We start from the raw sequence: 24,225 nt of genomic DNA on the forward strand, positions 1-24,225 counted from the left end.
ATGGCCCTTCAATGAACCAGAAATTTGAAATATTAAGTCTATTTGCTCAAAAAAAGGCCTTCTCCCAGTTTGGCTATTGCAACATGCTCACATTTGCTTCCATTTCATTATAAGGATCAATATGATCAACATTCTCCTCTCACTCACCAACATCCCCCATTATCTTTTTTTTCACACCACGCTGTATTTCTGTTTCCTCTGTTACCCTTGAACCTTCCTTCATTTCCGCCAATCCTTTCCATGTATATACTGACTTTCCTACACACACAGCTTATAATTATCAGGGTCCCAATACCCCACCTGACCCTGATCCCTCCCATTTTCTCATTAACTTTCACTCTCTCTTTACTTAAATCCCATATACGGAACTATATAAAACCCACCTATACTAAAACTTGCTGTAAAGAAAATGTATGAAATCCTTGCCTTTCTTTGTCACTGAATTGAACACAAAAGTTGTGAAGTCATGTTGCAGCTATATTAAATTTTAAGTAGACCACATTTGGAGTATTGGCTCACTACATGCTATCGGAAGGAAATTTTGATGAGATGGCAAACAAGGTTTGACAGGATGTTTTCAGGATTGGAGTGTATTAGCTATAAGGAGAAGTTGGACAAACTTGGATAGTTTTCACTACAGCCCCTGAGGTGACCTAATGTGAAATGATGAGAGGTATGAATTGGGTGGATAGACTGAGTCTTTTTTTCTCTAAACCTCGGGGGCATAGGTTTACAGGTGAGAGGGGTAAGTTTAAAGGATCTGTGCAAGGCACATTTTTTACACAGAGGCTGGTAGGTGCCTGGAACATGCTGCCAGGAAGTGGTAGAAGCAGATAGGATAGCAATGTTTAAGAGGAAATTATACAGTTATATTAACAGGCAGGGATAGAGGGATACGGAGCACATTTAGGATTAGCTTACAGTTGTATCATGGTGGCATTGGCACAGTGAGCTGAAAGGCCTGTTTCTGTGCTGTACTTTTCTATGTTCTATGTTTGACCTCTAACTGTGACAATACCCTCTGCAATGAATGTCCATCATTCAGGCACCCAGACATAAACCTCTGACAGTAGCAACTTTCCATTGGATACTGAGCTGTCTGTGATGCACCTTTCCCAATCGTCAATCCAAAAACACAGAACAGGACAAAAATGTACTGCCATTTCCACCCTTGCTCTTTCCAGACAATGCTCTGCCTTTCCAGGGCAGTGTCCCATCCTTCCCTAGCCTTTTTTTCCAAATGCTTCTCCAGTGACCTTTCCGGCCTTGTGATGCTTTTGCTCTACCCTGCATTGTGTAGCGAAAACTAGCCTCTTGCCCTGTGTCACATGGAGAACGCAACCAGTAATCTTGATTTAAAACCATCAGGACAAAGCAGCAAGAACATATTCTAGAGTCCTGGAAGAAGAAGTCAAGTTCAACCTTTTACATGTAGTTAGGTTTCTGAAGGAATGTACTTTCTGACTGGGTGGACTTTCATTTGGACAGAGCATTTAATACTCCTGCATGATGAGATCCATGATGAAATCCATAGAGACAAGATTCTTGACATCTGCAGATTGGAAGGTTGGCCAACATTTAAGTTTGCTGGAAAAGCGCAGCAGGTCAGGCAGCATTCAAAGAGCAGGAGAATCAACGCTTCGGGCATGAGCCCTTCCTGAGGAAGGGCTCATGCCCGAAGAGTCGATTCTCCTGCTCTTTGGATGCTGCCTGACCTGCTGCGCTTTTCCAGCAACACATATTCAGCTCTGATCTCCAGCATCTGCAGTCCTCACTTTCTACTCCAACATTTAAGTTTGGAGAACTTAAGCGGAAAAGCTTATCTCACCCTTAAGCTTCTGAATTTTGGACATCAACCAGTTAAACGTCCCTGCCCACCTTTCCTCTTTACTCCTTTAGAACCAGAAAATCCCACCTACACATACACATACATATGCCTACCAATCATGTATACTTGCTTGTTATCTTGTAAAAAGAATCTATTTACAGATCACGTAGCTGAGTGAAAACAGACCATATCACAGCAGACACAAATGTGGCAATTAAAACACTTAAGTAGCACAAAACTTGGTGTGTTTTCGTAATTACAGTAAAATCATAAGTTTATTGTGGATGAGCACTCATTTTATTATGTCTCATTATACATCTGTATTCTCAATATGATTTATTGCCTGTTTCTTAGTATTTGATGATTTCACTACTATACTTTCCTAATCAGCTAATTGCAAAGCTTTTCTTCTATTACAATAAACAAACACTGTCAATATAATTAGGCCAAAAGCATTAATCTTTAAAATTATATTTTTGGAAACCTCCGTAAATAAAGAGAAAATATCATCTAAGCTCTTTTCTTTGAAACAAAAGACAAACAAAGCTGTCATTGGTCAACTCAAGTCTCCATTTTGGACAAGCTATGTATTACCCAACAGACAGAAGCGTAGAACTAAGCAGAAAACTGAGACATTTTCATCTAATTATAATCACAGCAATTCTTCTGTAGAAGCTCTCATGAGATTTGGCTATTTTTATTTAACAAACTGCAAACTATAAGCACATGTAGCCTCAGAGAACTATATCAAATATTATATTGTTAATGTATTTACAACATTTTGAGAAGGAAGTGAGGTCAAGTAATTTTGAGTACCTTTAGTTAGAATAGGAATTGGTAAATGAAAATCTGTGATCACAGTATGTGGCTACTTAAATATTTGAAAATGTTAGAAGAGTTAAGATGGTATTGATAAAGGATAGTGGGACACAACTAAGTAGGAAGCTTTTCCAGTTCCCTGTACACTTTGGACAGAATAGCCTCTTGTGATGTAAATTTATGATTCTAATCATGATCTGAAATAACAATGTATGAGATGCTCAAACAGGTAATACCGGGAATAAATAGGATAGCCAAGATATAATGTTAAAATCTCATCTAAGCAAAGGTCCCTCCAAAGGTTGTGAAACTTAACACAGTAAATTTGATGAAGAAATAATATCTTTCCAAAATAGGAATCTGCCATGGCTACATTATGCAATTCACTGATTACTCTAATTGCAGACTGTGTGGTTAACTCTTACTCCCCTCGGATCAAGGTGAGATGAACAATACAGTTACCCAGTTTTCAAGGCAAATGAAAATATTAAACATTAAAGTATTTAAAGGGAGGAATCAGATCTTCATAATTTTCAACAGAGAATTTGAGTCTTTGGGGATAATCTTAGCTTGGTTTAAATGGTGACAGAAAGGATAAAGGTCCAAATATGTTGCATCAAAAACAACAATGAATTTTGATGTATCTCATGTTGGAGCCTGTAAATAAACTGTTTTTAGGCCATAACTTTCATGCTCAGTTTGCTCCAGCTATCTCTGAAATAGTTCTTCTAATTACATACATTTTCACTACAATTTAATTCACATATGAGAGCACATTACAACAATGATCACACATGCCTAATGTTTAAAAAAGGATAGTGTAAAATTAACAAACTTTTCTAAGATTTAAAAAACTATATTGTAGAGAAAGGACTGGAATTTGTGTGCCACAGGGACTTCAATTCAGTTCAAAGGTCAGGCACAGAGGAACTCAACTGGCAGATGAGGTAAGGTGAGACGTTTGCTCCTCAGCAAAAGGAAGTCGAACCTCTCAGATTTACTGCCAATTGCAAAGGGGTGAAGAACCCCCTGGATGGTTATAACTTGGGGGGATCTTGTTGCATCTTGCTGGGTCACAATGGGCTCAGGAAGACTATTAAGGTGTGAGACTTGGCTGCCTGAATTGGACTTTACTGCCATCAGTAAAGTCCCAGCAATATGATAAATTATCCACCTTAGGTTTTCACTTGACCCACCAAATTCACAGCCCCTGTGAATTTCACATTGCACACTTCCCAATTCATGATATAATTATGGAGTTGCTAAGGTAAGAAAACAGTCCCTAGCTTTAATGTGCCATACCACTGCCTTCAAAGTGAAAGTATATTGAAACAGTCCAAAATGTTAGCTATCATTTTGACAACAATCAACTTCAGAAAAAGGCTTAAAATTTAAGGTTTCTGCTTGCCAGTTATCAGGAAGTTGGTGTTATATAATCCCAGCAGCTTCAATAATTTAATAACTTCAAGCTGAAACAAACTATATTTTACAAATTACTTTGCTTGTAGCAGCAGGTTGACACATTAGACTAATGTATTAGTATCAGCGCATCCATTATAAAGTCATTAGAGGAACAAGCCAATTCCCGCTAACTAATCATAAAGCAATGCACAACATGACACTATCATCCATTTAACCCAAGGAATAACTTCTAATTTACACTCTCCATTCCCTAAAAAGTTCACATATTTCTGGCAGAAAGAACTGTAAATGCAAAAAATAAATCTTCCTCCTGTCACATTTTTTAGAACAATTTTTAACAGCTGTGGCATTCACCTACAAACATCTGCTGTAGGGATTATGACTGCAATGGTTACTTACACGGAGACAACAATTAAAGACAAATCACTTTTTTCTTTAAAAATGTATTCAAAGTACTTTTTAACATTATTAAGCATTTTTGAAAAATTTGTCATTACACACTCACTGACTGATTAAGGAATCTCATTTTTGATTCATAATATTTGATGCTGGAAATTTAGAATCAATATTGAACTAGGTTTGAAAGATCAATATGAAACATTTCCGAAGTCATAATCAAAATTGGGAAAGATTGATTTTCTTATTAACAATGTTTTTTTTAAATTTATGTTTTCCAGTCGAGGGAATTTTCCTCAAGATCCTTCTCAGTACAATTACTCTTACAGTGTTATTTTCCATTGCACTTTATTTTCAATCTATCTAATCAGAAATTATCCTTATTAAATTCCTATACCTAATTGTCATATTTTCATTTCATGTCAAGTGTGAGATCATAGCAATATATATTGACAAATCAGCTTTATTTGGAGATAGTTGAAGTTTACTGTATTAACTGGTTGATGAAAATGGATTGCAAATGGAGATAATCTCATTCGTGCAAAGAGGTGGGATGATAGATCTATTTGTTGGTGCTGATTAGGACCATACAAAACTCAGAATGACAAACACAATAACTAATAAGTTATTGTTGTTTATATCAAATATATAAATAAAAACATTATTTATAATTGACATGACCCATTTTAAAAAAATAACTTATTTCATTTATCTTGCATGCTCTTTCAGCTTGTTGTGAACTAGATTTTTGTTTAGCACCTGCATTGGTAAAATTATATCTGGAATTTTGCACAATAATATGAAAAGAATATTTTTAAATCTGCTAAAATTTAACATTTAAATTATGTAGGCAAAACCCATCTACACTTAGCGGTCCAGTAGAGGTAGTAATGAGTCTTTTCCTTGTTCTGTGACAGTTCTTGAGGAGATAGTATTTCCATGTTACTGTCAGTCTTGAATTATGGGATTCTGATCCAATTATAGATATATATTTTCAAATCAAGATGGCATGTAACTTTGATATAATGGTGTTCCCACAATGTGGCATATACCATAGTAGAGGGTGTCATGAGCTTGAATCAGAATCCCAAAATATTATGGACATTCTTAACTTTGATGAAATCTGGAACAAAGTGGTCCTTGTGGAACTTAAACTGAGCATTGATGAGGGAAACAATGGATAATATATAAATAACTATTAGTACGAAAAGATATTCAGATAGATTATATTCGAGACTCTCGGAACACATCATCTTTATAAAGCAATTTTGTGAGTTTGTATCAACTCCTGCTTTACCCAGCAGCGCTACTTTTATATATTAATAATATATATTTACCTTTTGTTAGCATATTTGAACATAATTATCACCTGTCTTTCTAAGTTATAGAAGGCAACATTCTATTGATTATGTCTGTGAAGTACATTTACATTCATTTTGATGGTGATTGTAATGAGGTCAACCAGGTAGAATATGAGTACCCTGACTGGGGCTGCTAACCTGGTCCAATCAAGGAGCCTTGACCGACAGATGCAAACAGGAGTGTCAGAAGTTCTGTTCAGTCTGAGACCTGGCTCTGAGAGAGCTGAATGAGTGTCAAGGATTCTCCATGTGTAAATAAATGGTAACATAGTGATAGGATACCAGCGTCTGTGGAGTTATTTGAATTTCCATATGAAGAATTATGAAGTCGCATCTAAACAAATTAACCCTATTACATTAACACATTTTATAGAATTAGTTGAAGCATAGCAGTAGCCACTGTTAATATTATTACATTATACCTGGTATGGACATTCCTAACGAATATCAGTTGTACCACTCTTGAATGCTCACACTTTATGAAGGTGTCAATTTGTCTAACAGTAACGAATGTTACATAACTGCCTAAGGGAGTTCATGAAAAGCCTCACAGCTAGAAGCAGCAAAAATGTAACTGTGATAACTTCCTAAATTTCAAATATAAATACCATATGATACATTCTCTTCTAAACAATGCAGCGGTCATTCCCTGAGTTACTTAATATTGAGATTTAATACCCATGACTTAAAGGATTTAAAATATGTTTGGAGCCATTTACTGTCTCAGAATAGGCAGTGGACTGATGACACTTACCTCAACTGAGAAGAGCAAGGATGGCATTAAATTGAGTGTTGGTCCTCAATTCAATACATTTGGTGATCTTGACCCTTACATAGTTATTTTTCTCTTTGTTTAAATCATTGCGGCCAACCCATCTAGTTAAGTATGGAGGGAGAGAATGATTGCATTGTGGGAATTTATTTGTGGCTGGCAGAGTCTAGTTAAACAGTTGGCATGAACTTTCCTATTACTCTTGGCTCTGCAGTATTTTTTTTAAAGATATATAATGTAAACTTAACTTTTCAGACAGAATTAGTTACACAACTTGTTCTCAGAAGGGATATAATCCAAAAGTGTTAGGGCCTCATTAGCAAATGCATTTTCCTTTCAGCATAACACCCCAAGCAGCTGAAAATCAGTCAAGTCCATCAATGCAAATTCAGTTTCTCAGGCAACCATCAGATGCATAACACAGCTCTGGAAAATTGTCACTGCATCAATTTCTATTATTTCTTCAATTCAGTGTGAACTAACTGAAGGTGGTCAACTCTATAATGACAGAAAGCAAGTTTTATACAGCACAATTTTAAAGGATTTTAGATGTATTTACATGTAAATTCAGCTGAGAGCCTGATATTGAACTCTCAGGCTGTGGTTAATCACAATCTGTCAGTCTCAGTCTCATCAATATAAATATTCTATGTACCTGAGAGTATGTTTCTGAATGCTTCCAAAACAGGAACCGTAATAGTTGCGAACAGAAGCAGATTATGAGCATCTGGCTTTCATGAAAAAAAACATGGTGATTTTAGTTACAATTATGCTAAAATAAGCTATTCTTTGTTTCATAGCTGGTATCGTGTTATCTTGTGCGATTGCCCAGTGAACCAAGACCTCAGGGTTCTCCACATCCGCCGATAGTGCACACCTTATTCTTCTTCCGTTATGAGCAGTCTCTGTGATATGCTGAATTAAATAGCATGCATCAAATGTCAACAATTAGGGACACCTCAGCTGGAATGTAATTCAGTGCTGCTCCAGATTTATCAAGGTACCAGAGTACCTTCAGTATACAATGATCTGTTTTGTAAGAATCCTTGTGAAACTCTAGCATAATAATATCAGTGTTCAGCAGAGATCCTAGGAAACCATATCAGGTCATCAGCCATTACTTCACAAAAGATCTCATTACCTGCCTTTTTGCTACAAACTCCTTAATTTATCAGAATGGTGATAAGCCCCTGGATAATGAATGTTATAGAATATTGGAAAGTCACAGCACAAAACAGGTCAGTTTTCTCCCTGAGAGAGCAGTGATGCTTAGTCCGACATCTTTGCTCTTTGATGGTAAGGCTGTAAGTTCTTCATCCCATGTATCTAAATTCTTTCTGGAATTAGTATCCAGCACATTTTCAAGTAGGTTATCAGCGCCTCTTTCTCATTAACACCACTGTCAGAATCCTCACCAGTCAGTCAGCATCCGAGGAACAGGAATGAGGTCTCATCCCCGATGAAGGGCTGATGCCTGAAATGTCGATTCTCCTAGTCCTTGGATGCTGACTGACCAGCTATGCTTTGACAACGCCACATTCTTTGATTTTGATCTCCAGCATCTACAGTCCTCACTTTTTTCCAATGTCAAAATCCTGTCCATTTCATAACAGTGCCAGAGCCCCTTTCCCTTTCAGGTGTGCACTAATAGATGTTAAAGGTTGCTGATCATGATAATCTGAAATATTTTACAATAAAAGAAGCTGACAGGCTTTCTGAAAGGAAATAGGATGTGACTGGTCAATAGATGATAACAGGTTGTGTGTGAAGATATTAGGCCAGTATGTTATAATGTCACAATATTGAAAATCATGCATACAAAAGGTAAGACCTGACCAGCTCAAAGAATGTATTTGTCACTAATGCATTGGCATGCAAATTGAGAGCTAGTTACTGCTTTCACAAATTCCACATTGCATCTGGTGGAGGTATCTTGCAGGTCTGTGAAATAATTATAATCTCCTGAGAGACGTGGAGTCTTTTTCCTTGTTACTTGATGTTCAGGTTGAAAAAGGAGCTGTAAACAGAAAGGTATGTGTGGCTTATGGGTAAATGCCAGTTAATGGCATTTGATTGATATATCCTCTTGAATTCCCTCTCCAAATGTTCTATTTCTTCCTCTGCATTTATTATAGGTCAGAATCTTCAAGTTTAACATGTTTCATTCAATGCAAAACTATATACCCCAAGGAACAACACAAACTTCAGATGAAATCGAATGCATAAAATAATTCCTAATGATTATTTTGCAATGAAGTTATCATGGTTACAATATTTTTTTAAATCCAGAAACATTCAAAAGCAACCAATTAATTAATACTTGATACAATATTCTATTCCCAATAGTAAGCTGCTCATAGATAGGAAGACTGAGTGTCTGCCTTGACAGCAGCATTTAAAACTGTATTGGCATTTGATGATAATATGTGATCAGGTATTACTGGGTATCGAGCTCAGTCTCAGAGGTAAATGTCTGAGGCAGTTGGTAAGAAGTGTGAATTTGGTACAATGGTACATCAATCCATTTTTTGTTTACAAACTTACATGAACAAAAGTCATTAAAAGAGGGGGTAGGTATGTTCAGCACACAGATTCCTTTGATACTTTCTTATTCATCGCCACTGCAGCATGCATTTGGAGGGCATTCTTTTGCCTTCACAGCTGAAGTGACAGAAACATGAGTAAAGCTGTAACTTACATTAGAATATGATTTGGAGATGCCGGTGTTGGACTGGGGTATACAAAGTTAAAAATCACACAACACCAGGTTATGGTCCAACAGGTTTAATTGGAAGAGCTAGCTTTCGGAGCGCTGCTCACAACCACCTGATGAAGGAGCAATGCTCCAATTAAATCTGTTGGACAAGAACCTGGTGTTGTGTGATTTTTAACTTTGTACATTAGAATAGTCAATGTCCCCCTTCCTGTAATGTCAAACACCTTGTCTTCACATGTCATTAAATTAAATATTCAAAATTGTATTTGAGCTGGCAGCTGTAAATGATTTTCATGGAAAAGGTCAATGTATTTACGGCTGTCTAGACTCGTCTATGATGAAGATGGTTGTGTTTCTTCAAGGTGACTTAAACATGCAGTTTTAATTGTTGCAAACTGGCTAGGGCACCAGAATTCTTTCATCATTGGTAAAATACATACAGTGCTACAAGCTAAACTGGTTGTCTTCATAAGCACTAAAGATAAAGGGAGAGAGTGTTCATCCATCAAACTTGACACAAGGGGCCATCACAATCGATGATTATGCAGGTAACAGTGATGTAAGGTATCAATTACATTAACAATTACATGAAGGGTTGGTAGCATTTGTGGAGAGACAAAAGTTAATGTTTCAGGTCCAGTGACCCTTCTTCAGAACTAATTGTAGATAGAAAAAATGTTGGTATATAGGCTGAAGATAGGGTGGAGTGAGCAGGGGAGGAGTAAAGGATAGGGAGAGATGGAGCCCAGAGAGAGGAAACAGCATTTGGGCAGACAAAGGGGTGGATAATGGTCAGGCTGGGGATATTATTAGCTGCTATTGGAAACTGTTAACGGTCAACAATGAATTGATTGTGGTGACAATCCATGTGATGACAAGCCCCGGTATGTGGAGCTTGGGGGAAGGACGTGGAAGAAGGTGTTCATGCCCTAAAATGATTGAATTGAATATTGAGTACTGAAGGCTACAGGGTCTCCAATCAGAACATTAGATGCTATTCTTCCTAGAATCATCCCTGCGGAAAACTGACAAAGGGAGGGGAGAGGAAAAGATGTCCTGGTGGTGGTATCCTGCTGCTGGTGGTGGAAATGGCAACTAATAATCTTTGGGATGTCGATGCTGGTTGGTGGTAAGTGAGTGCCGGGGGACCCTGTCGTTGTTGTGGGAGGAAAGAGAAAGAGTAAGGGCAGAAGTACAGGAGATGGTTTGACACACTGAGAGTCCTGTCAACCATGGTGCTGCAGAATCCGCTGTTGAGGAAGATGGTGGATGTTTCAGAGGACCCCCTTGTAGAAGCAGGAACAGATTCGACAAACATTGAGAAACTGGGACAATGAAATTGCGTCTTTCCAGAATGTGGGGTGTGAGGATTTATAGTCAACATAACGGTGAGAGTCAATGGAATAGCGAAGCATATTGTTGTCTAACTTATCCCCAGAAATAGAAACAGAGATATCAAGGAAAGGAATGGGTGGAGTCAGAGATGGACAAAGTGAAGGTGAGAGTAGGATGGAAATTAGAAACAAAATTGATTAATTTTTCCCCTTCCAGATAAGAGAGGCAAGCAGCACTAATGATGTCATTGATGTACTGAAGAAAGTTTTATGTATGATTCCCAGAATACAGTTATACTAATCGTATTGTACTTAATAGAACAAAAATTATTAAGCTTTTTGACTTATTTTAAGTTTGTGATATTTGTGTTATCTCTTATTTACTTATCTTCAAATTAAATGCCGTTGGTCTTGTTTAAAACTGTAAATTAAAAAGAAGTAATAAAAGGTATTAAAGTGTTTGAAAGCCTGAGGCTGAAATGAACTTTCCAGTCAAACTACAGATCAAGCAAAGTATTACTATTATTGAGTTACTGACTAATATACTTTTAACGAAGTACTAAACACATACAAATATGTACACAAAATGACAGTGATAACGATCAGTATAATTGCTAGTGGTGCTTTCATCTGGTATTGTTACCTTAGTCTGCCTATTTATTTTTTGGATGTCCTGAATTAGGCTTGTGTTATTATTCAGGGATTTTTGATCCTGTAAACAAAATAAGGGCAGTGAGCTCCTTGATGTTATTTAATCATTGAAACATGTTGTCCAAGTTTCTTTACATTGCATGAAGTAAGGTAATCGATTGTTAATATGCATGTTATCTACAGTAGAAGCTGAGAAATTATTTTAAAAACACTGACAAAATCATTGGAAAACTGTATGAAGAAATCAGATATCAAAGAAGCCTAGTTCCTATTTTGACAAAATGACCCAAAATTGGTACAACATCGATAACTGTTGGCTTGTGCACAATTGTTTTAATTTTGTTTAATTTACAGAAGTAGGATACACACAAAGATAACTTTCCTTCTTTCCTGATGAAATGCCTGCATTAAACTGAAAAGGCCAACCATATTTCTCCTCTGCTTCACTGTTTTTCGCCAGGTGACAATCACTAACGTGTGGCTCCTCATTTACCGTGCACGGTGTCTCTGGACACATTTGTGATTATCCTGGACACATTTGTAAAATCTTCTGTGCCATTTCCAAATAAGAAAAATCTGCAGTTTCATGCCTGACAAAGATGTGAAATTCAAAGAAGTGAAAATAGTTACAAGGAATCCAAAGTTCAGCTCAATATCCTTGAAGCCACTCAGCTGCTTTGCACAACCTGCGTGCCTCTTGAGTATTCAACTCACTTAGCTTCTCTCAAAACAACATATGTCTATTACCGATCTGGTCTTGCAGACTGAGATCCACTCTGTCTCAATGACAAACTCCTGTTCTGGCCAAACTTGTTTCCAAGTCTATTCTTAGCAAAATAAAATCACAGCCACTGCTTTGCTCAGTCAACTCCCCACAGCCCATATGCGTGATTAATTTTATTGGATTCAATTAAGCTGTTAGTGAAGTGACCCTCATACAAGACATAAACGTGATGGAAGGCTGTTGTATGCTAGACTGCCTTTTGGCAATATACTCCTCTACCAAAGTGCTATTTATTTTCTTTTGGTTGAATAGTCAGATGAATGGAAATAAGATGCAATGGAATTAAAAGAGTGGACTCAAAAAGTAAGCACAAATAAATGGAAGTGAACGGCTAACTAATAATGGTGCATTCAAAGCATATGCTACCTGTGGATGGTTACACTGTTTCAGCATGGCTTTGGAAGGATCAAATGTATGTAATTACACCAAGATGTGGAAACTATTTATTCAGGAGAAAATTAGCAGTTCAAGCACATGTAGTACATAAACAACAATTGGAGTACTGACCAATAAAACATTAATGATCAATGCTGCACTTCGTACTTCATTGTTGGTATAGCTCACCTGATTCTTCACATCAAGCTTAAGGCAGGGGCGGCCACCATTGTATGACTTCTCCCGCAGCCATTTGGATCTGATCTGTATTCCACTTCCACAGGATTTGCTACACGCTGACCAGTTTGACCATTCACTTAACTTACAGTCAGATGGACATGGCAAATTGCAAGTCTCTTCAATATACCCTAATTTAATTAATTAAAAGAAAAATATAATTTAGTGTTTAATACTGTACAGCCAGGTATTCTACAAGCTTGACACACGTGTATTTAAGTAACTTACATCTCAGATTGTAATGTAGAAGCATGATTTTCTCTGAGTTCCTGCTATTACAGAAATTAATATTACTAAAAAATATAATTATAAGGCAAATTAATTTGTTTTGTTCGTGATTCAGATATAGTTATATCATGTGGGCCAAAGCATAAACAACATATTCTTCATATTATTTTTACTGAATACTAATTCAGCTACTCTATCGACAGGGAGTAAAATTATAGATTGTATAATTAATACATTACGTTGAAAATGATCAGCTCAGTATTTAATTTTAAATGAGCATTTTATCATCTTCAATTTAGTGATGAAATAGACTTTGAAAACAATGACGACAAGAAGGTTAAATGATGAGGATAGTTTGCACAAGACTGGGTTTCTTTACTGGAGATTTAACACAATCTAACTGAGGTGTTTAAGATGATTAAAGGGATTGATGGTATAAATAAAGAGAAGTCTCATTCCATGGACAAGTCCAGACCAATTTCAGCTAGGTTGCTCAAGGAAATGTCAGAAAGTACTTTTCATACAAATAGTTGCAGAAATCTAGAATTCTCTCTCCAATCAAGTTATTGAGGCTATGGCAGCTAAAAATTTCAAAATTGGGATAGATAGATTTTTATTAGGTCAGTGCATTAAGAGATATGGACACAAGGCAGGTAGATAAAGAAAATATAAATTAATCATGATCAAATTAAATGGTGGAAAAGACTTAGGGTTTGAATGGCTACTCCTGTTTCTAATTCCCTAAACACAGAAATAAGTTTCAATAATTTGCTGAATGATGTCCACAATAACACTTCTGTTTCTCTTTTTTTTCTGAGCTGATGAAAACTTGCAGTGGCTTGCAGATAAACATGGATTCAATATTCTGCCCGCGATATTTTTGCTCTTAAAAAAATTGCTGTTTGGTTCATCATGTTTATGTCAGCTTCATGCTGAAGCAACTCAAATCTAGCCTACTGTCTTGATTCACCACTATTAACATGCTTTGTGGTTTTGTATGTGTTAGCCCATGTAACTTATACCACAGATAGTTGGGATTTTGTGAGTGAAATGTATTGAAGTTTATTAACAATACAATCTATTTCCATGGCTAAAATATCATAGACTTACATACATTCTCTGAATTCTATGCTTGCTGATGATACTGTCCATTACATACACAGAGCTAAAGTCAGAAGTCACACAACACCAGGTTGTAGTCCAATAGGTTTATTTGAAATCACAAGCTTTCTGAGTACTTTTGAAATTCACTTGATGAAGGAACAGTGCTCTGAAAACTTGTGATTTCAAATAAACCTTTTGAACTAAAACTTGATGTTGTGTGATTTCTGATTTGTCTACGCCAATCCAAAACCAGGTCCATCACATCATATATAGAGCTGATTGATTAAAGACACAAAACTAACTCCATTGCGTTAAAAATGTGTAATGGGTGTCTTGACACCAGAATATCACATAGAATCATAGAGATGTACAGCATGGAAACAGACCCTTTGGTCCAACTTGTTCATGCCAAACAGATATCCCAACCCAATCTAGTCTCACCTGGCCCATATCCCTCCACACCCTTCCTTTATGTATACCATCCAAATGCCCCTTAAATGTTGCAATTATACTAGCCTCCATCACTTCCTCTGGCAGCTCATTCCATACACGTACCACCCTCTACATGAAAAAGTTGCCCATTAGGTCTCTTTTATATCTTTCCCCTCTCACCCTAAACCTATGCCCTCTAGTTCTGGACTCCCCCACCCCAGGGAAGAGACTTTGTCTATTTATCCAATCAATGCCCCTCATGATTTCATAAATCTCTATAAGGTCACCCCTCAGCCTCTGATGCTCCAGGGAAAACAGCCCCAGCCTGTTTAGCCTCTCCCTATAGCTCAAATCCTCCAACCCTGGCAACATCCTTGTAAATCTTTTCTGAACGCTTTCAAGTTTCACAACATCTTCCCGATTGGAAGGAGACTAGAATTGCATGCAATATTCCAACAGTGGCCTAACCAATGTCCTGTACAGTTGCAATATGACCTCCTAACTCTGACCAATAAAGTGTTGTGATAATATGTAACTGCTTCAATTTACAGGCCATTCTGGGTTAGAATCTATGCTATGATATGACTGCTCCTTTATCCTATAAAATCCGGGAATCATTTTCTCCGATAAACATCTATAAGATATATTTGGATATGTTGTCTCAACATACTCAGGTAACGTCTTGATAGACACATGACACAACAAAACCTGGTCTCTTATTCTGTTGTTACAACTTGGATGTGTAACTTCATTCTATGCTGTGCTGGTTGTCATGGCAGATGGATGTGTGTCATTTGTCATAGATGTGTGGTTGTTGTCTGGTATGATATCTTCAGTAACTACATTGTCATTCTTTATTGATTTGTCACTGTTATCCAGATGATTGATAGTATGCAATTTTAGAATGTCCACATTTTCTCTGGAGGACTTGAGAAATGCCCGTTGGAAAATCATATGGTCTAATGATTTGGACTGGACACATCTTTTCATGAACTCATGCAACTGCATGAAAATCTCAAGGATTAAGTTTTGTCCTAGCACAATTGGGAAACATGTATGCATTCTTGTTGTTCATACTCTTGCTTCATTTTCTCCCTTCTTTCCAACAATGCATCATACACATCAGTGATGAGTGTGTGGGAGGAAGAAATATGTAGATCTGTCTCCCAAATATGAGAGCTGCCACTGAGGATAAAACATTGTTTAGAGGAGGAACATGTTCATTTAACATAATTATCCGAAAATATTGACAAGTCACTCTATATTGAATGATCATGGACTTTAGAGAATAAACACTGCACTCTGTGAAACCATTGGACTGACGGTAGAGAGGAGAAAAGGTAACATAATAAACATTCCTGCCCATGTCTGAAGAGTACACAAATGAACTGTGGAACATTGATAGATACAATTTGTCGGGATACTTAATATCGCAGTCAGTATGAAAAAAAATTGATTTAATGATACCTCTAATTTGGCATGAACAAGGAAATTTGCCTGTGACCAGTGGAGTGCCACAAGGATCAGTGCTGGGTCCTTGACTTCCTGTCATTTACATAAATGATTTGGATGCAAGTATAAGAGGTACAGTTAGTAAGCTTGCAGATGACAGCAAAATTGGAGGTGTAGTGGTCAGCAAAGAGGATTACCTCAGATTACAACAGGATCTTGACCAGATGGGCTAATAGGCTGAGAAATTGCAGATGGAGTTTAATTCAGGTAAATGCGAGGTGCTGCATTTTGGGAAAGCAAATTTTAGCAGGACTTATACACTTAATGGTAAGGCCCTAGAGAATGTTGCAGAACAAAGAGACCTTGGAGTGCAGGTTCATAGCTCCTTAAAAGTGGAATTGCAGTTAGATAGGATAGTGAAGAAAGAGTTTGGTATGCTTTCTTTTATTGATCACAGTATTGAGTACAGGAAGAATGTTGTGAAACTTGAAAGGGTTCAGAAAAGATTTACAAGAATGTTGCCAGGGTTGGTGGAGGCTGATACAATTGCAACATTTAAGAGGCATTTGGATGGGTATATGAATAGGAAGGGTTTGGAGGGATATAGGCCAGGTGCTGGCAGGTGGGACTAGACAGGGTTGGGAAATCTGGTCAGCATGGACGGTTGGACCAAAGGGCCTTTTCTATGTTGTACATCTCTATGACTCTATGGTGAAACAAGTGATTATCAAAATGAAATTGTGATCATGCATACGAAAATTATCAATCACAATCTTACACCATGTCACAAAAAGAACCTGACATGGAAGGAGAGTCACTTTCAAATGTTGATGTTGATAGAATTAACATTGTACACACTTGATTAGTTAGTAACGTCTTTATTAATGTAATGCCAATATCTGGATGCAAACACTAATCTATTTTTTTCCCTTGCTGCACCGAAGTAACCAATACACATGTTTCATATATATATAGTCTAACAAGTCTTATGCAGAGCATATGAAATTATACTTGTTTGGTTTTGTAGGTTACATCCTCAGAGGGTCCTAGTTTCTGTTTGAATGACCCAAAAGAATGAACTGTATTGGGGACTTAGAATCATAGAGATGTACAGCATTGAAAAAGACCCTTCGGTCCAACCCGTCCATGCCAACCAGATATCCCAACCCAATCTAGTCCCGCTTACCAGCACCCGGCCCATATCCCTCCAAACCCTTCCTATTCATATACCCATCCAAATGCCTCTTAAATGTTGCAATTGTACCAGCCTCCACCACATCCTCTGGCAGCTCATTCCATACACGTACCACCCTCTGCATGAAAAAGTTGCCCCTTAGGTCTCTTTTATGTCTTTCCCCTCTCACCCTAAACCTATGCCTTCTCATTCTGGACTCCCTGAACCCAGGGAAAAGACTTTGCCTATTTAACTTATCCATGCCCCTCATAATTTTGTAAACCTCTATAAGGTCACCCCACAGCCTCCGACGCTCCAAGGAAAACAGCCCCAGCCTGTTCAGCCTCTCCCTGTAGCTCAGATAGTCCAACCCTGGCAACGTCCTTGTGAATCTTTTCTGAACCCTTTCAAGTTTCTCAACATCTTTCCGATAGGATGGGCACCAGAATTGCATGCAATATTCCAACAGTAGCCTAACCAATGTCCTGTACAGCCACAACATGTCCTCCCAACTTCTGTACTCAATACTCTGACCAATAAAGGAAAGCATACCAAACGCTTCTTCACTATCCTATCTACCTGCGACTCCACTTTCAAGGAGCTATGAACCTACTCTCCAACGTCTCTTTGTTCAGCAACACTCCCTAGGGCCTTAACATTAAATGTATAAGTCCTGCTAAGATTTGCTTTCCTAAAATCAGCACCTCGCATTTATCTGAATTAAACTCCATCTGCCACTTCTCAACCCATTGGCCCATCTGGTCAAGATCCTGTTGTAATCTGAGGTAACCCTCTTCGCTGTCCACTCCACCTCCAATTTTGGTGTCATCTGCAAACTAACTAAATGTACCTCTTATGCTAGCATCCAAATTATTTATGTAAATGACAAAAAGTCGAGGGTCCAGCACCGATCCTTGTGGTACTCCACTGGTCACAGGTCTCCAGTCTGAAAAACAACCCTCCACCACTACCCTCTGTCTTCTACCTTAGAGACAGTTCTGTAACCAAATTGCTAGTTCTCTCTGTATTCCATGAGATCTAAACTTGTTAATCAGTCTCCCATGGGGAACCTTATCGAACGCCTTACTGAAGTCCATTTAGATCACATCTACTGCTCTGCCCTCATCAACCTTCTTTGTTACTTCATCAAAAAACTCAATCAAGTTTGTGAGACATGATTTCCCATGTACAAAGCCAAAGCCATGTTGACTATCCCGAATCAGTTCTTGCCTTTCCAAATACATGCACATCCTGTCCCTCAGGATTTCCTCCAACAACTTGCCCACCACCGAGGTCAGGCTCACTGGTCTATAGTTCCCTGGCTTGTCCTTACTACCCATCTTAAACAGTGGCACCACATTTGCCAACCTCCAGTCTTCTACACCTCACCTGTGACTACCGATGATACAAATGTCTCAGCAAGAGGCCCAGCAATCACGTCTCTAGCTTCTCACAGAGTTCTCAGGTACACCTGATCAGGTCCTAGGGATTTATCCACCTTTAACCATTTCAAGACATCCAGCACTTCCTCCTCTGTAATCTGGACATTTTGCAAGATGCCACCATCTATTTCCCTACAGTCTATATCTTCCATGTCCTTTTCCACAGTAAATACTGATGCAAAATATTCATTTAGTATCTCCCCCATTTTCTGTGGCTCCACACAAAGGCCGCCTTGTTGATCTTTGAGGGGCCCTATTCTCTCCCTAGTTACGCTTTTGTTCTTAACATATTTGCAAAACCGCTTTAGATTCTCCTTAATTCTATTTGCCAAAGCTATCTCATGTCCCCATTTTGCCCTCCTGATTTCCCTCTTAGGTATACTCATACTTTCTTTATACTCTTCTAAGGATTCACTCGATCTATCCTGTCTGTACCTGACATATGCTTCCTTCTTTTTCTTAACCAAACCCTCGATTTCTTTAGTCATCCAGCATTCCCTTTAGTTACCAGCCTTCCCTTTCACTCTGACAGGAATATACTTTCTCTGACTTGTTGGATATATTCAAAACACCCTTTGACAATGATCTTCACTGGAGTTGGTCATCATCTGACATAGTTTGCTGAATCTGCTCATTTGTTTGACTGTGACCAAAGTGTATGAAATCGATATCAAGACTATCTTTCAGTTTAGATTTGATAATGTCCATCTATATATTTAAAGAATATCTTGTCGTAGAATTTGCAAGTTAACTAAGAGCATTGGAGTTGGCCAGTGGGATCCTTGATTGTATTGCACTTCTCAATTATACCCTGGAATAATCACACATTGATGTTGTAGTCATGGGGGTGTAGAGGCTTTCAGCAGACCACTTTGCAATCGGTAGGGACAATGAAGTTCCTCCTGAACAGATACATGTGTAACTGTTGTATCTGAAAACTAAAAAACTAGGTTGAGTTTTGCAATGTTGGAATAGTTAGCCTGAATTGACAAAAGAACCTTAGAGCTAAATGAATTATGCTTATCATTCTGTAGTTGACTTGTTCCAAGGCCTTTTTGGGATGCACCTTCTGTCAGGATTAGAATATCAAAGTTAACACTTACTGGATGGTAGAATGTTGAGAAATTGAAAAACATGCTTGTGATCTTTCTGCTATATGTATAGTGTGTTCTTGTGAAGATGTTGTCAAAGAAGTGTTTATCGTTACACCATGTCCCTATCCTTAATCTGCTGACTTTCACCAGCACTTTCTGTTTATTTTTCTGGAAATACTTGCTATTGATACTCTGTTGCAGGAGAGGAAAAGAAATGTTTGTTTCTTTTGCCCTCCAAGCCTTTTTCCTTGATGCACAGAGCAATTAAATTTTACATTGCAGAAAAAAGTAAATAAATTGCAATATTTCTCAAATTATTACTTGCAGAAATGAAATAATGCCACACCACTGAAATTCTACTCAGACTTATAACAACTGTGACATACCAGAATTGCTACAAAGCCAAGGATTCACCAACTTCTTATCTTGGTCATAGCAGGCTATGGCTCGATAATGCACACCCTTCCCACAGTCTTTGACATCTCCTTGTACCTTCATGCCAAGTTGAGGTGTCACCTTGTTTTCAGGAAGAATGCAATCTGACCAATTCCCTTGTGGCTGGCTGAAATATTTGTCACATGGACAAGACCTGGTCTCAACTAATGGCTCCTTGAGACACTTCTCTTTCTTCTTGTTTTTTCCTAATTGAACAGAAGAAAAAAATTACACTCTTTATTTATTTCACAATTCTCTATTTTCCTCATGTTATATGATAGGCGTTTGGAACGATTTGTGCAAAATATTTAAACAATTCTTTTTTATTCTGTCCTTAACTCTCATCAAAATCAATCATCAATTCTGCAGGTGGGAGGCATAACCTCAAACATGTGTGGAAATTCAAAACTGATAAATGACCCTTTGTTTGCCTCTTATATTATTTGACGGTTTATTTTCCTTTAATCTCAGTATAGACCATTAACTGTTAGGTGACATTCAAACTCAGTTATTAATTGAAAGACTTGTAACACAATGTTTGGCATTTTAAACAAAACACTTTTACTGCACAAGAGGTGAACAAAGCAAATTTATCCTGACCTAACAACTTGGGGAGAATTTTCCACTCTGAGGTGGAAAGAACAATTGCAAGCGCAATGAGTGAATCAAGCAAGTGTCAAAAAATCTGATTCCCCTCATTGAAATAAACATTCACAAGATTGTAAGATCATGTGGACACCAACTTATGGTGAGAAACCAAAATACCAGAATTTGTATCCCATTAATTACCCAAATTATTGGAATTAATTTCGCTTTCCCAATTAATTTCTGTTCAAATGAGATACTTAGTGTTTCAGAAATTCAATTGCATCAGCCAAACAAGTACTTGGGGACTTTGGTCCTTTGTTACTAGTTTGGATGAGTACTCGATTTTCCTCCAGTACTTTTTAATGTTTCTTCTCTTCACTTTTGCTTAAACTTCCACAACTGCATGCTGACTAAGACGGGACGTATCCCTGGACCATCACTCCACATAATTGGACAATCTTATTGCATCACTATCAGCTTCACAGTTTGCACTTCCACGCACAGAAACAGCAACACGGGGCAGGGGCCAGCAGTTTTTGTTTCACAGGTGCATCTTTAGCTCAAAAGGAAGCATAGACACTGGTACCTGTAGAGAATGAGAAAGGAAACTTGCTAGGTGACACCGTGCTATGTCAGAGGCAGTGCATGTCCCAAAAGTCCATGTGACAAACATAGTGTATGTGCATGGAAAGCACAGCAATGTATGAATGGAAAGATTAAGACATACTTAATGGCTGGAGGGTACACTCCAGTGAATCAGAGGATAGTGTCACAGTCAATCTAGAAGCTGGGAAATTTCTAGTCCGGGGTGGAGGGGATTTGGCAACAGTTAGTCAAGCAGTTGGCCCATCACAAGCCTGGAAATCCATGCAACTGTAGATCAAGGATCAGAATTCTAACTTTTGGTATGTCAAGTAAAATAGCCTGGGTCTTACCTTATTGCTCAGTTTGAGGGTAGCACTACAAGTCGGTAAAGACCTGCTGTAAAGTCTGTCCATAGAATGGGCCTAAGTCAGATATCAAGGCTAGAGCTGCTTTAGGCTGGGAATTTACTTTTTTTCTACTTAGAGGACATGAGAATTGCCAGTCACGGGAGGAAACTATAGGTATTAGTGTTGGAACTGGTTGATATGTGAGACGACTGAAAGGTCTCAAAGAGAGTGCCAAGATGAATCATGGTCTTTCAGACTTCATTATGGGGAGAATGCAGGACAGCAAGAGCGGTCACCTCAATAATTATGGGCTCTGGGGACAAAAAGGGTACATCAATGGTCATGTGAAGTGGCTCAACCAAATTGGAAGGAATGATTCTCAAGCAAAAAGTTACAAAAGCTAAATCACATATAGAGTATTTATTTCAGACTTTCTGAAAACTGTTGAGGGCAGCCAGAAAAAGAGAAGGGAGCGACCTAATGCTACATACATAGTTTTCCAAATGACATTTGATAAATTGACAAAGTATAAAAGATTGGTTCACAGAAAGAAAGAAGGGAGGGATAAACCAGATATTTTCATATTGGCAATCTGAATGTATTGGTGTGCCATAGGATCAGTACTGGACCCTCAGATATTTGGAATCTATACGATGAAGAGACTGAGATGAGGTGGGAATGTAAACTGTCAGGCGGACATGAAGAGGCTGCAAAAGGATATAGAGATTAAATGAGCAGGCAAAAAGTTGACAGGTGGACGGTAAAGTATGGAATTGTGCAGATATTCGTTATGGTAGTAAAAATAGCAAAACTGAATGTGTTTTAAAAGGCATGAAACTTCTAAATGCAATGTTCAGACACACTTCAATATGATCAATTAACATGCAGGTACAACAAATAATTACAAAGGCAAATTGCATTTGGCCTTTACTGCAAGGTTGTTAAACAGGTACTTTCTACTTCCAACTTTATGCTGCTTGTCACTAATTTTTCAATCTGATTTGCTAAGGAAATGCAGAGTTGCTTGTCTTAATTTTACAGGAAAAAGATCTCCCATGAAAGGTGCATTGCTTTTCGGCTGATTACACATTGCTGTCAGTCAATGTAAAAACCCATGGAAAATTTATGGGCAAATGCACATCATTGCTCAGACCTCGATCAAGCCCATGATGAATTCCTGTCACCTCTTTCTAATGTGTAACAGGATTAGTTATGACATGACATTAGACTATTACTACATTGCATACGATATGGGATGACTAGTCTAACTTTATAGTCTTGTTCAATTCCAAAGCTCAAATTGCTTATATTTAAACAACTATATAATTCATTTTTACAAACATTTTTGGGCTTAGCTTGAATAGCTTTTTTTTTGGAAATAATTCTGTGTTTACACATAATACTATTAAATAATTTGAATCCCCTTTCAGTCTTGCTGTGAACATTTATTTTCTTACCCACTCTTTATGTTTTATTAAATAATGGAAATAAAATAATTCAAATCATAACATCTTGTCCAAGTGGTTCCTCAACCCTCTCAGCTCCAATACAGCAATAAACTCTCAAGCCTGACTGTCATCCAAAGAACATGATATGAATTTATCCTGCACGTTTTATTACTTTTGCTTATATGTATTATGAGATGCAAGTAATCCTACAAAAATGGCAAAACTGGTGTATTTTACTAATTCAATATTATCTCATAGATTCTATTGTCTATGACACTGCTTACAAAAACAACGAACCACACACATTACAATTCCTATACTTGTCCACTCTGAGTAAATCTTTATCAGATGAGCTTTTCTCTTTCTTCTTTCTCTCAATACATATTTCTTTGACTTAAAATAGAGTGATTCATTTTTCTTTAATTTTGAACTGTATTTGTCCAACCTGCTATCTATCTGTCTCCTGCTACCCAATTTATGTTCTTCCACACTCTTTCATAGTCCTCACCATTGGAGTAATTTGCTTTTGTTTTTGTTTTAGCTCTACACTCAAGTTGTTTCTAAAATAGACTCAATATTCTGACTTCAATCAGCCATTTACTCATCCAACTCTATTTATTGACTAACCTCTGCATAAAGAAATAATTCCAAACATTGCAACTTGCAACTCACAGTCTGAAACATGATTGCTGTTTGAATCACTATGATACAGGAAGACCATCCACACCCCAGATACCATGAAAAAGGTGGTAAATAAGGCAGACCAAAGATACCTGCATGGACAGTTACCTCCCTGGAAAACCAAAGATGGAATCCAACGGTTATGGTGGTGTGTCTGAGAGTGGCTGGAGAGCCTGTGGCAAGTATGCCTTGTTCATTCTGGGTTCCCCAATTTGCTATTGTCATTCAATCACTTACTTGGTCAGTAATAAGTCCTGCTGATGACTTGGGAGCATTTTCCTGCATCTGACAGCTGCAGGTTAATCAAAGGTCAGCAATTCTCTAGAGCTGGGAGTGCCACTTGAAGTAGAGGCAGTTGCTGGTACTGCAGTTGGCTGAATTATGGTGGGACAGCCCTGTGGCAGTCATTGAGTGTTGTGGCCATCACTGTACAGAAGCCTACCAACGATCTGCCGGCAGCAATGACTGCCACAGGGCTGTCCCACATAACTCCTGTATGCCCTTTAAACTGACAATTTCA

General features: G+C 37.9%; 1 protein-coding gene across 1 annotated transcript in view; it reads right to left on the minus strand.

The window, feature by feature from the left end:
• thsd7ba (thrombospondin, type I, domain containing 7Ba) overlaps nucleotides 1-24,225 on the minus strand; it is a 578,787-nt gene that overhangs the window by 278,613 nt on the left and 275,949 nt on the right. The window contains exons 13-14 of the mRNA XM_060827743.1: nucleotides 20,008-20,262; nucleotides 12,648-12,826 (exon numbers count right to left, since the gene is read on the minus strand). Coding sequence (XP_060683726.1) covers nucleotides 12,648-12,826; nucleotides 20,008-20,262 — 434 coding nt within the window. The remainder of the gene's footprint in view (nucleotides 1-12,647; nucleotides 12,827-20,007; nucleotides 20,263-24,225) is intronic.

This window comes from Hemiscyllium ocellatum, chromosome 7 (assembly GCF_020745735.1).
Source record: "Hemiscyllium ocellatum isolate sHemOce1 chromosome 7, sHemOce1.pat.X.cur, whole genome shotgun sequence".
Classification (NCBI taxonomy): Eukaryota; Metazoa; Chordata; class Chondrichthyes; order Orectolobiformes; family Hemiscylliidae; genus Hemiscyllium; species Hemiscyllium ocellatum.